The 17,655-nt window shown below is 41.1% G+C and overlaps 1 protein-coding gene across 1 annotated transcript in view; it reads left to right on the top strand.

The window, feature by feature from the left end:
• Positions 1–1,707, top strand: part of cntn3b (contactin 3b) — a gene marked incomplete at both ends in the record, with an annotated part of 39,443 nt that extends 37,736 nt beyond the window's left edge. The window contains 3 exons of the mRNA XM_079186437.1: positions 691–803; positions 901–1,066; positions 1,616–1,707. Coding sequence (XP_079042563.1) covers positions 691–803; positions 901–1,066; positions 1,616–1,707 — 371 coding nt within the window. The remainder of the gene's footprint in view (positions 1–690; positions 804–900; positions 1,067–1,615) is intronic.
• Positions 1,708–17,655: the final 15,948 nt, after the last annotated feature.

Here is a 17,655-nt window from a genome sequence, read left to right as displayed (position 1 = left end):
CGGCTTTGTTGGTTGTGCTCGTAAAATTCAATGTGACAAGGGAACTTTCCATTTACCTTGGGATGAAAAAAAGGATGTAATCAGTGGGTTGAGTGGTGCTACAGTGGCAATTTAGCTATTCAAAATGTCTACACAAACATGTAGGGATGTAAGCCCTTAGATATTCTGTGAAGAAATAACCATAGCATTCTTGTGTTTCATGACACCAGAATAGCAAATAGTAAGCCCTAAAAACTCCTATGCAAAAAGTCCAAACACAAGCAAATGAAGACATGTTGAATAAAACATGTGCAGCACTGAGAAAAAAGTTGCCAAGTGAGAAACAGAGAATACAGAAACACTACAAATACAGAAACGCAACCAGATAATGATTTTTTTTTCTTCTGTTTTCTTACTTGTTTTGAATGCTGTGTTGTCAGTTTGCTTTGCTTTCGTGTATATGCATCTGTTTTCTAAGTTGCAGTGAGTTGGGCTTTCAGGGTCTTAATCAGTCGAGGTGCTCTGCTGCAGCCACCATTTATAATTGAGGGTTTTTGTAACATCTAAATCTTTCCAAGTGGATCCCACTGTGCCTTATGAAGCAGGACTATGTAAATGGTTCTAAATGCATGCATTGCTTGAGAAAAAACCCCCACAGCCAATAGTTACGCAGCATATCCTGTAGTAGATATTTACCATATCCTTTTCCAGCTCCAGATCGGGCTCCGCTCAACATACAATGGACCATGATTGGCTCCACACTCACGATGCACTGGGATGCGGTAGTAGCTATGGAGACAGAATCGAGGGTCACTGGATATTTGGTAGGTCCCGATTCACTGCAAGGCTCTGATTTATCTTCAGATTCAGGGTCGGTTCTGGCCTGAGCTCATTTCTCCGCGTCACCCTCCCCTCCCTCAGGTGCTGCTGAAGAGACACCGCTACAACGACATCAACGCCATCCTGACCAACAAAACCACCGTTGAGCTCAGCCTCTCCGCCAACGACAACTATCTCATTCAGATCAAGGCCATGAGTGAGGGCGGCGAAGGTGTGGGCAGCGAACCCATCCACATCCATAAATTAAGTGAGTTTACTCTCGTCTGTTCTCCTGCACGTTGTTCTCTTTCTGACCACTGATGAAATGGAGGGTTCAATAATTCAGAGGGGACATTTAATTCGGCTTCATCGCATCCCTTTCCATCCGTGTGTAATAGACTTATTTCGAGTGCAAGAAAAGCGACCTTTTTAGAAATGCGTGCGCGGTGTCATCCATCTCTGCCATTGGGTTATTATTCCTTGTTGACTGGCTGCACAGCACCGCAGCATATAAAGCAGTTCCCATCCCGCTGCTTTGCAAAAATTGTGAGGCGGCCCAGTTTTGCCGTTCTCCTCTTTGATATGATACGAACTTTATCTTCCCAGGATTCTTAAACAGCCTCTCCTGTTGGAAGCCAGTATTAATGTAGATATGGGAGAGAATAAAAAAAAAAAAAAAAATCACAGTTGGCTTTTGATTTATGATGACTTGTCAGAAATGTAGGGGATAGCACTGCAGAGTGCAGGTTTTGTTCTTTTGATCTGAGGGGTATTTCTGGTTCTTCACAAGCTGCTCTGCTGCTTTTTGGTTTTGCAGGCATGGGAGCGCGGGGCTCGGGAGCGATCCGCCTCAGTCCATTGTGCCTCTCTGCGGTCCTCATCGGCGCCCTGCTCTGCTCCGCCTGGTGATGTCTAATCGGAGCCTACAGAGCGCCCTCCCTCCCCCTCCGTCCCTTCAGTCAGCCTGTCCACTGGACTGGCACGAGGCCCGGAATTTCAGTGGCCATGATTGGCAGAGACGGGAAAGGACCGGACTCCGCCGAACTCTTTAAAGGGACCACGCCACTTTTTTTTTTCAAAGTTGCCATCAGATAGAGACGTGATGATTTTTTTTTGCATGCATGATACCTTTCAGTATTTCTTCCAGCGTCATAAGTGCCACCGTGCTCTAGGTTACTTTTTTTGTCTTAATGACTTATCTTCTTAGTATCTTTTGGAGATACTAATGCCTTAAAAAAAAACATTCTACACATACAGTCCGTACCAAAGTAGGTGACAGGCTGCTTGCTTTATGGTTACTTTAATACTCACAATAATCTTCTCCAGATTACCTACATTCATTGATTTCATCCATATTTTATCGTCTCAAAAATGAAGTTTAACTAAACCAGTTCTATTGACAGAATATCAACCAATGTCCTAATCACATTTTTCGCAGCTTTTGCCAAAAGAAACACCAAATGCATGCTTCAAAACATCTTACCAGGCTTTGACAGATATACGAAAGATGCATAGCAAATTGATCAACTGTGCCTCGAACCCGCTTATCTCCGCATACTGAAGTAATATTTGGCCTGTTGGAGAGCCACAGTCTCCTGAGCTTAAGGCCCTCTCTACAATACTCTGAAAGAGCTTGGCATTTTGCCATCTCTTGCTCCTCTAAATAATAAATGACCATCACACTCTGCGTACTCAGTCTGGCTTAAAAAGCTGGGATAGCAGAAGATATAGGCGTGTGGTGTCAGATCCTGTGTGTGCTGTTCCTCCTCCACATTTAGACAACCCCTGTTCTAGATACGTATATCATCTCAAAGGAACATGTACATATGACCAGCTGGCCCAGTGCACAATACACTACAACATAACAGTGCCTTCACTAGAGCTCACTTATTTCTCTTTCTTTCCTTTTCAAATAGCTTAGGGCAAAGATTCATGTTGCAGAAGAAGGCATTGTTTGCTTTTCTCTCTCTCTGAAGAAGTTTGTCAGGAAGGACAGGAAACTCAGAATGTAGAGGGAGCCCGTTATTGGAGAGGGTATGTTGATTAAATTTTCATTGGAACAAGCACCGGGTTTACCTTAGACTAAAAGGGTTGGAAGCTTTAGGAAAGCCGCAATGGATTGAGATATACGGCGGAAATTTCGGTCCCAGTATTTATGGCTTGTGGTTTTAATAAATGTATGACTCCATCCGAAGCATAATTTATGGGCTATTAAGGCATCAGAATAATTGATGCCAATACTGCGGTGAGAGTGCCCTGACTGGAAATGGAGCGAAAAGCACGGCTGTCATTTTACCCCCACCCCATCACCGCCCATTGGACACACACCAGACAGAACAGTAACAAAAGAGCGCTGCTACTCTGCTGAGGGGGAGCTACTTTTCACGCCCTTTTTTTATCATGTGGATGAGTCTATCAAAAGCCGACCCAAGAAAGGCGTGATTACTGGGGTCCTGGCGATGTTCATTCGTGGACATGGAAAGGATACAGTCAACTGAACTGCTACACATACTGTGCCTTTGCCGAACACGGGGCTGTGTACGATCATTAGCTCGGAGGCTGTCGTCTTCTGTATTTTGCACTCTCTATTACCCCACCAACCCCCCGCTTCCCCAAAGTCGAATGAAAGCACAAGGAATTGATGCAAGGTGACTGGATGTCCTCACTTAGCCGTCTGAACAGGTGTGCAGTCCCCAGAGGCCTCGTAAAACGTCCAAGCGGCCGACATAATCAGGCTGTCCTATCTGCTCCTTCGCCAGTTTCATAAAGCTCCGTGCTCTTTGATTAGACCGCTGCGGAACAGTCAATGAGATATTGATTTTCTTGCCCCATTATTACAGCTGTCACAATTCAGCTGCTTGATTGACTCGTGGCTGCGTTCTTATTGCACTCGTTCTGTTGTGTTACAGTACAGTCAATGATGTTTGAGAACTACTATACTCCCTAGTGGACAACTTCAAAGGCATTCTTATTCTGTTGTGTTTCGGTTTGCTTTTTACTAGAAATCTCACTGTATTTGCGCAATTTGTTTCACAGATTTTTACAAGTATTTTGTAGTGTAGTGGTAGATTGTGATTTTTGCATTGGAGCAGTGACCTGAAAGTGATTGGCTGGTTGATTCGTTTGAGTCACAGATCTAAGTAATTCTGTATCTTTCTTCCCAACAGCATAAAAGCCCAGTCACACCAGCATTTCAAACAGTAGCCTAAACCCCATGGCGTAATCAGTTCATGTCAACGGGGCGAAGTAAATCTGTGTAAATTTCTTTGTGCTGTAACCATGAGCAAAGCGTCTTGACAAACCGGATAATCCAAAATGGAGGAAGCTAATATAGCTTATCGGTTTTTAGACAAGTTACGAGACAGTTTTTGATGGTACAAATATGTGGAATAAACTGTGAAAACCTTATGTCCTGTTATATACCAAGCTAATGAGCAACACTGACCAAGCTAGCTAGCTTGGGGAGTTTGTCTTTTTAATGATGGAGAACAAAGAACAAAAAGACTGACTAGCAGTAGCATGTTCCTGCTGTCTATGGTTTAGCCGTTAGCTTGCTAGCTACACTAGTAACTTGCCCTGCGATAATTCATGGCGTTACTAAGCCTCTAACAATGCCTGTTACACAAAGACGTGCGGTTGAAAATCGCTGTGCCAATTTCTGGTGTGACCGGGCCTCCAAGCAGCTTGTGTGTGCAAATACCGAGTGGCGTTAATGTTTTTTTTTTTTTTAAATAAGGTAATCTCATCGCAAGGTGGCAGACTCATAGGTTATTAATTAATGTGTGGCAGTTTCTCAAAGCTTTCTTAATTTTTACATAGTTGTAATTTAGCCTAATGTTTCTTACCTCTGCTCATAATTGCATAAGAAAACAAAACTATTGTTTCTGGCCTTGTGCTTCAATAAATACAACAAAGTACAATCTAATAGAAGTGAAGGCAGTGATCAGAGCAATCAGCTGAAATAGTTGAAGTGTACTGATCACAGAACAGCAACATATCTATTTATATCCACAAGGTCTATTATGTTAGGTTGGTTTCCGTGGTTGTTGTTGCTAGAAAAGGAGTGTACCTGGTGTGGTGTAAATAGCTTGCATATATTTTTTAAACATGGCCATCAAAGATAAACCTTACTGCTTTTTCTATAGTGTTTTCTCCGACCTTAATACTGGTGTATTAATCAATGATCTCTGTGAGATACTGACATGTAGAGTGGCATTTTCACATTGAAAAGTAACTGTTTTGTCTTGTATACTAAAAATGTGCATGTTAATCATTGTTTGTGACTTTGTGTTGGATTCTTTTCTAAAACTATAACTTAATAAAAATGTTTATTCCAGCCATTGGACTGTTCGCTTGTGTCTGCCTAACTCATGGACCCGCCAACTGCTTTCTACTAGATCTAAATCCCAGGGGATCTACCAAGTCGCAAGATCAGTTGATTTATGTTTGAACTTATTAACTGCAGATGTGGTAGAGAATTTCCACCCAACATTTCAATATCAGTTGATGCAGGTACACATTATTAGCTGATCCTAAACTCTTGATTTGTACTTGAGCCCTCTGTCAAAATCTAGATTTGATCTAGTTTTTGTTCTCACATAGGCTAGTGCATATTCGTAAATGAACTTGTAATAAGTCAAAGTTAACACAAACCAGGAAGTACTATTCCAGCGAGGAGGGCTCAACAAGATCTTAATCCTGCTCGTCTTCACTGCTTCGGCAGAGGCCTTTTTGTGTAGTATCTTGACAGCGAAGGTTCGCACATGGTTAACACAACACAATAATGTTGTGAAACGATAGTGGTTAGGGTTAGAAAAAACATCATGGTTATGGTTAAAAGAGCTACATCCGTTATGTAATTTAAGCTACAGACACCCTGGACAGAGACGAGGCTGGAAGCCTGGTTAGTATCTGGATCTCCGGGCAAATGGTGAAGCTGCGGTTTGCACTGAACTTGCAGGTAACAGGGCACATACTGTTTGGAAACAAACATTTGTTAAACGATGAAATCCTTACATTAAAGCACAAACAATAACACCATTTCATTGCTAATGGATTAATGGTAATTCTGAATTATCATCCAGACATAATCTGATGTCAAGTAAAATCCAAGTCAAGTCCCCAAGATTGAGCCAGAGAAGCTGGAAACCAGAGCAGGTCCGAAGGGTATTGAGGCTGAGACCAACTGGAGACTAAATTTGCTTACAAATCGTATTAAATGTAACAAGGATTAAGGGGTTCTTAAGGATAAACGGGGACGTAGGCTGTATTAAAAACGGCCTACTTCACACTACTGACGAAAGCAGTATGCAGTTTATACTGCATAGTCTTAAAACAAGCTCTTAAAGCTCAGGAGGGGAAAGACATTGGTCATTCATGACCAATGTTTTCTTTATAAGATGCTGCATTGTGTAGCTTCCCTCTCCTTCTACAATTTATTCCAACAGCTCATGGTGAAATAAGACAATGAAGGGAGTCAATATAAAACATAGCTCCACAAAATGTGCTTAAACTGCTTTTTCAGTTACAGCGACACAACAGTGGTGTGATATCCTTACAGATAAAAATGTTATAAAAAATTGTAAAAAATGTAAGTGGGATGTTTCACAAAATAAAAACATGAATTATAAAAATTCCCTTTGTAAGATTTAAATTCAAAATTAAAAACGTACAATTTAATCAATAAATACACTTCAGCTCCTGCCGCCAGACTGTCTTTTACGTACACACTAGCTAGCCTAGCTTGTGCAGCTAACGTCAGCTAACAGCTAACTTCAGTCATTCAGCAACAGATCAGAAGCTATCAGTCATAAAAGAGGAGAGGGACAGAGAGAGAGAGTGAGGAATCGGAGGCAAGAGAAACGGAGAGGTGCGTTGGGGAGAGACCGGGAGAAGAAATCGAGCAGGAGTCAGACAAAGATGAGACGGAGGAGACCGAAAAGGAGGAAGGGATAGCACAGCTCTAGGACCTTCCTATCATCTAACCCTAACCCTAACCCTTATCCTGTGCTTGGCCATGCCCCCAGCTTAAATTAGACAAATTGTCTCATGAATGAGATTTTGAAGGGCTTTAATTTTGGAATGCTACATCAGAATGTCCTGGTTATTTCAGAGTGAGACCTTGAGGTGGTCTGCTATTAGCCAGTTGTGAAATTATTTTGTAACAATGAACCATTTCCTCTAAAATCTCATTTGAAATTAGACAAATTGTCTCATGAATGTAACTGAAATTTATTGAAACTTTGTTGCAGTGTTTCGGGGCGTTTTCACACCTGTAGTTTGTGTGCTTTGTTCCGATTCAGGGATTAATATGATACAATGTTGCAGTTGCACACTGCAACATTTAACAGCGGACTAAATCTTGTAAACAAACGCCACGCGCGAACAAAACTGTTCTGTCATTGGTCCGATTTTCATGCGGCTATAAATAGGCTATAAATAGTTTTTTTTTTTTTCAAGGTGTGGGGGATTGTGGGTGCGTGAACCCGGTCGGGATGTAGAAGGGGGTGCGTGGCCTAAAAAGTTTGGGAACCGCTGATCTAGTGCATTAGAAGACCTATAGATCTGTAGAGCCTGCCGTTGAATAACTCATAACAGTTAATTGCCAGGGCTTTAGAGATATCAAGTGAAATCCAACGGGCAAATTAGATGTATTACATTTAACAACAACAATGATGTCATAGCAACGCCTAATTGAAGTAAAGGTGCCTCCTCCCATACTCCGCGGTAGAAACGTCAGACAGTCACTGCCTGTGTGATTCAAAAACCAGTGGCAAGCAAGACATGTTAGTCAGTGAGATCTAAACTGGCTTACTTTATGTCACAGTAGTCTGTAGAGCAAAGGAGTGTTTCAGAATATAATCACCCGATTCATCAAAGGACAGCTTTGCACTGCCTTCTCCGCTGTGCATTTTACCCATCATTAGCCCCACACAGGCACGGTATCTGTGAAGAATGGATGTTTCTTCACTTCTGACCAGAGGTCGTCTCTAAGTAATACACAGGCCGTGTGATTCGACCTTGCTCTTATGCGTGAGAAAAGGTTGCTTATTTGCTTTCACCCCATGTTGGCCTCCTTGTTCTTTTTTGTTGTTGTAGCTTTATAGGAGATGCATTCTATAATATATGCAAAATGATCCCCACTGAATGTCCTGTTGTAATGAGAAATGTATGAAAGCATTTCTTTAGCGTGCCACTGTCCATGCCCCTGTGGTCTGTTCTTGTTTTGAGAAGTGATATTTCCTTCAGTGGGGAAATTGTTTTCAAAATACGGTGGCGAGCTCAACAGGAGGGCTGTTTCATTAGTTCCACAAAGCACTCACGTGAAAGGATTTCAAAACGAAACTTCACTTTTGTTTTTCTCACAAAATGTAAAGGCAGTAATTGCTCTGCAGTATCGTGACCTCCGTATGGTAAATTGTTTACAGGGTACATTTATTACAGGTGAGATGTTTATGAATGTCTTCAGGTCACTTCATGCTTTCTTATTTATTCCAAATATATGCATCAGGGTTTGATAATTGAATAATTATAATGTTGAAAGTCTTTTTGGTCTTTTCACACAGAACCTCTAATGTGCAGCGCAAAGTGATTACGAAATATAAATGTGCATTCAGGTGAGAAAAAGACAGGTACTTCCACTTACACGGTATCTTAACAGTTTATTATCCACGGGAATGTTTAATCTTTCATAAAAATTAAAAGAGTTCGACCTTCTTCCGATGAAATTGCTGGTACAACTAAACGGATTAGCAAGATTGATGAAAATGGAAAAATATCAAAGCAATCATGCCTTGACCCGAGCTGTCACCCTTCTTTTTTTAAATCAGGGCTGGTAAAGCTCTTCAAAAAACATTTTTGTCACCTCTGCTGAAACATCCCGACAGCAATCAATAAATCAAATGCTCCGACAATAAAATAGAAAAAAAACGTGGTTTCTGTGGCTGTAATTAGAAGTCTTTCACAGGCTGCTAGGTCTATAATTGTGAGTACTAACGTTAGCCCAGTTCGTTGTTTACGTTTATTTGATCATTTTGAAGGAAGTGGCTTTGGAGGGAGGTCTGAAGGGACGGGAAGTCAGTGTTGCCGACTTGGAAGCTTTCTCACTAGATTTAACGACTTTTGAAACAATATACGAGCTACTTTCATTGGAAAAGAGGCGGCAACACCGGGATGGGGTTTGTTGATTGGATAATTTTAAAAAATCGACCGTACTCTTGTTAGTTTCTCATACATTAATTACCCTATCTTTAAGTTGCTCGACGTTAGGTAGCAAAATTACATTCATTTAAAAAACATAATTTAAAAAAGTACATTTATTCACCCTCTTGCCAAGAGTTAGTTGATGACCGATTATGAAATACAAGACTACAGCCAGGATGGGGTTAGCTGGACTTAAGCACTGGAAGCAAAAAAACCCCACTAGATATAATGTGTTAAAGCTCAGTGGCTTTACAGTTGCTCGTCTCCAGATTTTGTTACTTAAAGCCCTTCAGTTCATTTACCATTCGCAGTCCATTTACTTTGGACAGAGCCAAGCTGCTTCCAGGCGTTATGCGAGGCCAAGCTAACCATCTGCTGGCACCAGCTTCATGGCCTATTTAATGGACAGACATGGGAGGGGTATTAATCTTATCTTCATAATTTCAACAAGAAACCGAATGAGGATATTAAACCTCTCACAATCTCAAACTATTCCTTTACGGTTGTTGCTCTTGTGTCTCCTCCTCCCCTGTTTCCAGCTCTCCCCTGTCTGTTTCTCTTTCGTTGTGTGTGTGTGTGTGTGTGTGTGTGTAGGTGTGTGTGTGTGTGTGTGTGTGTCTGTGTGTGTTGGAATGGGTGTGGCTCCCTTCATCACACTCTCCCGCCTCCCTCCTGATTACGGCTCATTCCCCTCACCTGTCCAGTCTGCACGGCTGCCTTCCATCTACTCGTCAACTTCACAGTCCATCCACTCCGGTTCTCCGTCGACTCATCGCCACATCATTTACTCAGCTGCAGTGGTGGTTCACATCCCAGGCCGCTTGAATTGTGCTTTCATGTATATTTCTTGCGTGCTTTTTTTTCTGACTCACTTCTAACCTGCTTCTTTGTGCCACAGGTTCACTGCCTTCCTGCTTCCCCTATGCAACCTCACCCTCGTCCAGCCTGGTCTGCCATTCACCCCTGTGCCTCTGCCAGACATCTTGTCCTCTCCACTTAACCACCATTCCCTGTTGACCTGTAATTAAAACCCCTTAACCTTCACTAACCTCTAGTCTTTGGTTTGTGCGCATCTGCACCACACCACAGCAAAAAAACCATACCTCACTGTGGTTTATTTCAAATAAAATGTACATTAGAGTAGCAAGACTGTCTTTTCGGGTCAGTGTAATGGAGTCATGAGTTTGCCAAAAATCCTAATAATATAAAAACGTAAAAACAAAGTGCAAGCAATGTGATACTATGTTCAGTAAGCTCAGCATAATGGTCATTGTATAGGAGGCTGACACAGTCCGTATCGAAGCCGCAACTCTCCACAGGAATTATACCTGCAGCTATATTTAGCAGTGAGGATACCATCGAATGTGAACAATGATTAAAATCAGGGTGTGTGTCAGTGATATTTTCACACACAGGGAATCTGCATGTTTTTGAACCTCAGTCTTGGGATCGGGTCATTCTTGTCACAATGCTGTTGTTGCATCATTAAGGAAGTGAATGCCACTGATTATTTCACTAATTACAAAATGTCAACTTCATCACACATTGTTGCTGTCAACCTTTCCAACAAATAATTATGAGATATATATATATATATATATATATATATATATATATATATATATATATGACTAGTGTATTTTTAATGTTTTGCAACTTGAACTGTACTCCTGACTGTGAAGTCAAAAGGCCATTAAAATGTAAAACTCTGAGGAGTAAATGATATGTATACCTTCAGGCAACATTCACCAGACTGGAGGTACAGATGAAGGGCTCTGCCACAGTGAGTTGGCTATTCATAGATTTATTTTCAACAGCATCACTGCTCCTTAGCTTTGTCCCTTGGGCTTTATAGATGCTCCATCAGTGTTCACTAATTAGGAGGGCGCCTTTTTATTTTTTCTCTCTCCTTACAGACGACAAGGGAGGGGGCACAAAAGGCAGATTTGGAAATGAATCGAGGTTTATTAATGAGGGGGTATCTGCCCTGTGTGGCCAGAGAACAATGTGAGAAGGAGCAGCCTGACGCAAACTCCATCTACCACTGTGGAGACTGTGGAGAGACCAGCAGAGCAAAGCTTTTAGAGGGGATCTTTAATATGGGCACACGTGAAGAAATAGAAAGTATCATCTCAAACAGCAAATGATAAATTCGGACGAGGTATGGACCTCAAATACTTATTTGCTATCGTTGAAACTCTGCATATGTTGAATTTGAATGGACAAAAGGATACATTTCTCTTCAAAGAGCTCCTGAATGTCAACCCGGGAGCCTCCTGGTGCTATTTCCTCCCCCACTGAGCATTCAGTATTTTTAAATCTTTCCTAAATAATTACACCTGTAACGTGCAGACTTCATCAGCAGGGTCTAAACCTGCAGGAGCAACTACATCAAATAAAAAAGAGTAATCAACGCTCAGTGTGTGAGGTAATACTCAGCACAACTGAGAGATGGTAAAAATAAAACTCACATATGGAATTTCTGCGATATTGTACAGTTAAGTTATGCTCAAAGTTTAAATTATAAATGTCTCAATATTATAAAAAGGCTAAGGGTCTACAGCCATGTTAGAAGCTCTGTGAGCCTGTGCTTTTGGCACATCTGTGCTTTGCGCTGAATGCTAACATCAGCATGCTATCAGGACTTTGTGGACTGAGACGACCATGTCGCCTTCTGCTTGCCTTCACAGGCATTAGTTCACTTTCGCTGCTTGATGCTGAATATACTAAAGCTTCAACTAAACTCCTCTTCACTTCCCATGCGCTCCAAACGGGTACAACCCAAAAGGGTACTACACAAGTGGTCACAATGACTATATCGATGTGCTGATATTCACCTGCTGTTGGCATTAGATGGCGATCTGACGAGTGAATATCCCTGCAAAATTTCTAAAGAACCATCTAATACTTGTGAAGTCCGGACCAATGCGGTGGACCAACCAGACGAACACAATTAACACAGCTTTAGTTGAACAATTACCATTGTCTTTTGGCTATTAACTTAACAGAAAACGAAAGCATAAAGCAAAGTGTTGTGCAACACAAGGAAAACATGGACATGCTTGTATACTATATGAAGAAAACCAGAAAAGGAAATCAATCTGGATAAAAATAAGGGAAATTGTTAGCTGCGGTGATACATTTCACAAGGAGAGCAAGTATATTTCTTAGCTGTGGCGGCCATCTTTGTTTTATGCAATGGAATATGTGAATTTTGTATAACATCTATAGTGGCATGGACTGATTATTTGTTGCACCAGAGAGCAGAGTAGTGTGGTATTATCTTTAATAAATACAATAATAGCAGTCAAATTTGGAATTGTACTTACATTATCGAATATAAACAAGATATGAGAGGGACAGTCTAGGACGAGGCCTTCGCTTCCACTCCAGTGAGGTCACCTCACATGGGAGCTTTGACTCACAGGGAGCACCAGCCAAAACCACCGAACCCAGCTCCCTGGATCTCGCTGAGCTTTGGAGGATGAATTCAAGGCTCCTTCCAGGAGGCGGCTGGTCAGGCGTGGAGAGCCAGGAGACGATGGCTGTGCGCCGGCGGTTTCTGCGGATGACTTCATAACTGCTGGCAACTCCTGCAGAGGCACACAGAGCCACCTCGGCAAAGCAGGACATTGCTTTCTGTCTTAAAACCCAGTGACTTCAGACGACTATTGGAAGTTTTACGGTATTCATGTGGGAAGGAGTTGACCGTAAAAGTGTAACAAATCTTTTAACATTTCCTTTTGCTCAGAGATCAAGATTGATTAAAGTACACCAGAAAAAGACTGATACTCAATACTAGTCTTAGTCTTTGTCTTTTATTCTACCTGTGAGGGTCAGGAAGGTTTCGGAGTAGAAGGTTTATACTTAAAATCCCAGGACTAGCAGGGGAAATCTAAGCAGGGGGATGTGAATGAGGAATGTTTTTTTCCCTCCCTCAACGACTACCATCGAACTGCCCTTGTTATAGGCACTTAACCCCCATTTGCCCTTGTGGCGCTGCTCTGTGGCCAACAGCAGAGGACTGTGCTGGGCAGCTCCAAGCAGTAAATGTAACTGAGTGAGTGGGAAGCGTGGCATCTACCATCTCTGCACAGATAAGGGATAACAAATTAGAAAAACAAGGTTAGCGTCTGCCTCTGAATGCTAACAGCGTTTTATTTTCAAAGGGTGGCCTAGATCAGATAAATTGAGTTTTTCAAGCTCGGAATGTGACTACACGAGGACTTGGATGGTAAAGGGATTAAAAAGATGTCTCTGCAACATTCTTCGATGAATTTCTAAAAAGGTACAGAAATTTAAAGAAAATTCATTTTCAAGCTGGATCTTCAGATTGAAAGGTCATTCTTGAATTGGATACAGCAGTTGGCAAAACTTTCTCCCCACCTGGTCCACTTAGTTCCTGTTCTGAAGCCGTCTGTCCGATCAGAAATTCTAAAAACCCAACAGTTTAGTCAGATTGTGCTAATTTTACACATCACATGTTTACATACAGCTGTTGTGGAATTCTACTGCATAAGTGAAAGAAGCTGCATGAAGCTTTTTGCGACATATCAAAAGAAGTGGGCTCACCAGACTTCTGTAGCCAGATCCTCATAGCTGCTTAAGGGGCAAGTTGCTCGAGGCTACATAAATGGCAATTTTCTTTTTTTTTTTTTTTTGCACTTCTGGTTCTCTTGTTACAAAGCCAACGGATTTTTCGAATGGGTTTTTGATTAGATGCCTAAAAAAGGTCTATGGTTAACACAAGCTTAAGAGATTTGAATGTTTTGTTCTAGGAAATAAAATATGTCAGTAAATACCCCACTCATGAATTTGTAATCTTTTGCATGGTTGCTAACAACTGGCCGCCATAGACTAAACGTCATCGCTCTTAGAAGACCTAGGACTAAAAGTAAATGCACCTGAAATATTTCAATGTCCATAGTACAGAATGTGTGTGTGTGTGTGTCTGTGTGTGTGTGTGTGCTGTGAGTATGGAAGGTCATTACAGTAGGGCAACATCAGTAAACTGTGATGGATGTTCACAACCGACAGTGTTAGGTCATTATTTTGATGCAGTCGGTTTCCTACCTGAACCACAAAATAGATTTAGTGTGATTCTAAAAAGATCCATTTGAGTGATCTGACATCCCTTTTGTCAGGCTATAACATGTCATTCAATGTATTTGTGGTTTGCAGAAATGTACAATCCCAACACTTTTTTCCTGGTGACTGGGCTGTTTATTAGTCGTCTCAAATGGTATATGGTCACCACTGAAGCAAATATATGCCTGAAGAAGTATTTACTTTGGATGAAACGAGAAAAAGCCGTTGATTTCGTCATACATGCTCAGTATAACAACAACAGACGAGTGAAGGTGTGGCCAACCACTTCCAAACCTCCTCCACTATAACAACATCGCACCACTTGTACGGCCACAAGAGATCCTTGTTTTGACAACGTAAATACCATCCGCTTCGTCTTTGTTCAGAACCGCACTCGCGCCGTGTTTTCTAAAATGACCTACTTCATCCGCTCTTGATATCGCTTGTCTCTCCCCAATCCATTTGAATGGCGTCCTTGTCCTTTTCTCCCTTTTGTGTGACAGGTGTTCTTGAGCATTGCCTCTTGTGTGTGTAAATGTCACCTGTCGTCTTCGTCGTAGAGAGGACGCTGTGCGTCTCCACGACTTCTCTGAGCCATATTCTTCACTTATGTTTGCATTTTACCTGATATTGTCATCATGTTTGTCCCTACTGCATTGCTACTCCCGTCTGCTCTGTATTTACATGTATGTATTTCAAGTCTATCTTCTTGAGTTCTCTCCTTTTTTTGCCGTTGTTGGTGTTGTTGTTTTTTTTATCGGATTCAAGAGTCTAAGGATGGAAAGTGTTGTAAAGGATTTTGAGGAAAATTTGTGATTTTGGGATATATTAATGAAATTGTTAAGACTTGACTGTATGTTCTGGTGAGAACAGTCTCAATGTTAATATTACCAATAAAATTGACCTTCAAAAATAAGACCCAGGTTTATTAAAACCCGGAATTAACCTTCAACACGATTGTATGTCAAGCACATCAATATACTGTATATGTTTTCTGGGAAAATAAATATTGTTGAGTCTGATCGGTCTGGAAGTGTATGGATCTACCTGAGAAATATCATTGTTGCAATACTTAATTCATTAATTAATTAATCAATTCCGTCAGTCTGGATTCGTTATCACTACAGTGGGTGAACAGAAACAGCTGTCATTTACAGTTCTTCGAATAATTGAATCCAACATAAAATGCTGTAACTCACTGAGGAAAAGGTGTATTTGCTCCAAAACACCTAAATACCACTTTTCACATTGAAAAATCCCTGGTTAACTGAGGAGTTATTTCCGTTATTTTCTTTTTTTTGTTTATGTCAAATATGGTCTGATCACACAAAGGCAATGCATGATGGTGACTTATCACTGCAGCAGAGAGGAAGTGTACGTTCACCTGCATCATATGATGTATGACACATCATACTGACTGAAAGAATAAGCTCAGAATTGGCAAAAAATATAAAATTATGTCCAGATTCTTGGAGAGATTCAGACTACTGTGTCACTGAGAGCTGCATGTCTGCTCAGTTTAATACTGGATGTTGTTTTCCATTGGAGACCTATTCACCATCTAAATGTAATGTCAAAGTGTAACACTAGATGTGCCTTTCTGAAAAGAGCAGAGGTAGAAAAAAACAGCTGATATTTATAACATATGTACCCGCGGTCTTTACTTCTCAACCTGTCTAATTGCATTTTCCTGAACCTTTGTTTTTAATAAATACCTCCATTGCCAGTTTTATTGCAGAGCAGAGCACGACAGAAAATTCCACCAGTACATTCACTAGTGAGACCAAGACAGTGATAAATGATCTTCTTCATGCTTTATAATTTTTTTTCATACCATGAAGAACTTTTTGCTCGAAACAACTTCAGATGATTATGCCAAAGATGAAATAATAAACCTTAATGATTAATCTCCCCCTGGATCCGAGCAGTAAGGTGCTGGAACTAAATAGATAGACTTGATCCACACCAGACACTTAATACTTTTTTTCAGCGCACTCAGTGACAACTACGGTGGCCCTGAGGGTCAAAACACATTTCAGAAAACACAACAGCAAAAGAGAAAACACAACATTAAGGTGCGACTCAAACAGCAAAGGGTAGGTGAGTATTAGACAATGATTTCCCTGCCGCTGATTGGAAGTCAGTCGGCGACAAACAGAGGTACTTCTTTTGGTTTCTGGCATACATCATGCCTCGCGGCACATTGCTGCCTCTCACAGGTCGGGTAAGATACAATTTGAAATGATATATAGCCTATAATGTATCAACCACCATAACTTCATTGATTATTTCAGAAGCTAAAAGCTTAGGTCTGTTTCCTCTAAATGTATGCATTATTCTTCATAAGCCGCTTCCTTTCTTTCCGCCAGAGACTCTGCTTCGCCAGATCGGCACACAGAAAGAGACCCTGGCCCAACGCTGTCCACCGGCACTCCGGATCCAGACAAGTGTCGGCAAAACATAGGACACCCCAGCTCATTCTGATGTCGACCAACATATACGCTGTACTTTTGCTTTGGTATGTATTACACCAAATAATGCACAAAAGCTGTCAGGTTGGGTTTATGCCTATTTATCCGTGTTGCATTTAGTTTAGCATTAAAATATGCCCAATGCATTTGAATGTAGCTGCAGTTACAGAAAAGTAGATTTATCGGCATAGTGTGCTTCTGCTCCCAGGACAGAAAAGGTCACATTTTTGGGACAGAAATTAATTAGTCACTACTATGGTAGGGATGTTGTAACTCTTGTTACTCTATGTTGTTATGTTACGTAAAGTTGTAATTTTACCAAAAAAAAAATTGTCTAACCTCAACCAAATACTAATTGCATTTCTGCAAGCATGATACGAGGCTGATGTGAGATGTGATGGTGTGCAGAAACGCACGATGCTATAAAAAAAAATTCTGCTGTTGATTTTCGAGGAGGGGCACATCAGCTATGGCACGAATCACAGCAGCTACATATCGGCTCTAATGCTACTCCATAACCCCTGAGTGCAGAAGTAGCGTTTCATGACACATCCTAATGCCAAATATACAGAATGTATACACTAATTCTAAAAGTTATCTACACATGCACATTTAATCTTGCTGGATCTGCTTGGTGCGGGCTGAAGAAAGTGTATTAACACAACACTTGTTGGTGCATGCAGTTATATGCAGAGCACACAGTATAGCCCCGTGAGTTCCATGCATCATAGCAAGCCATTTACACAGTCTGGTAGAAGTGTGACAGCTTTAAGAGACGTGCACGAAGAATTTAAACAGGCATTTAATTGAGCAGCTAGCATAAAACCAGCGCCTGGCAGATGACATATGTTAATATGTCAGTTCCTTTTTCTGCTCTGTAATTTGTTCTCTCGCGCACAGGCCTGGAGCAAATTAAATATGTTTTTGAATTATTTGAATTATACATTTATATCAGCCGCATGCTAAAGCAAAGGATGGCGAGGTGATTAACGTTCTTAAACTGCCGTTATGTTAAATCAACGTGTCTACACAAGTGTAATTCCATTTATATATTCTTTAACAATACATCTGTCTGCAATGATAAATATCTTCCAGG

Source organism: Pholis gunnellus (genome assembly GCF_910591455.1).
Source record: "Pholis gunnellus genome assembly, chromosome: 3".
NCBI lineage: Eukaryota > Metazoa > Chordata > Actinopteri > Perciformes > Pholidae > Pholis > Pholis gunnellus.
Note: the sequence above shows the minus strand (reverse complement) of the source record. Positions and strands in the feature narration are given on the sequence as shown.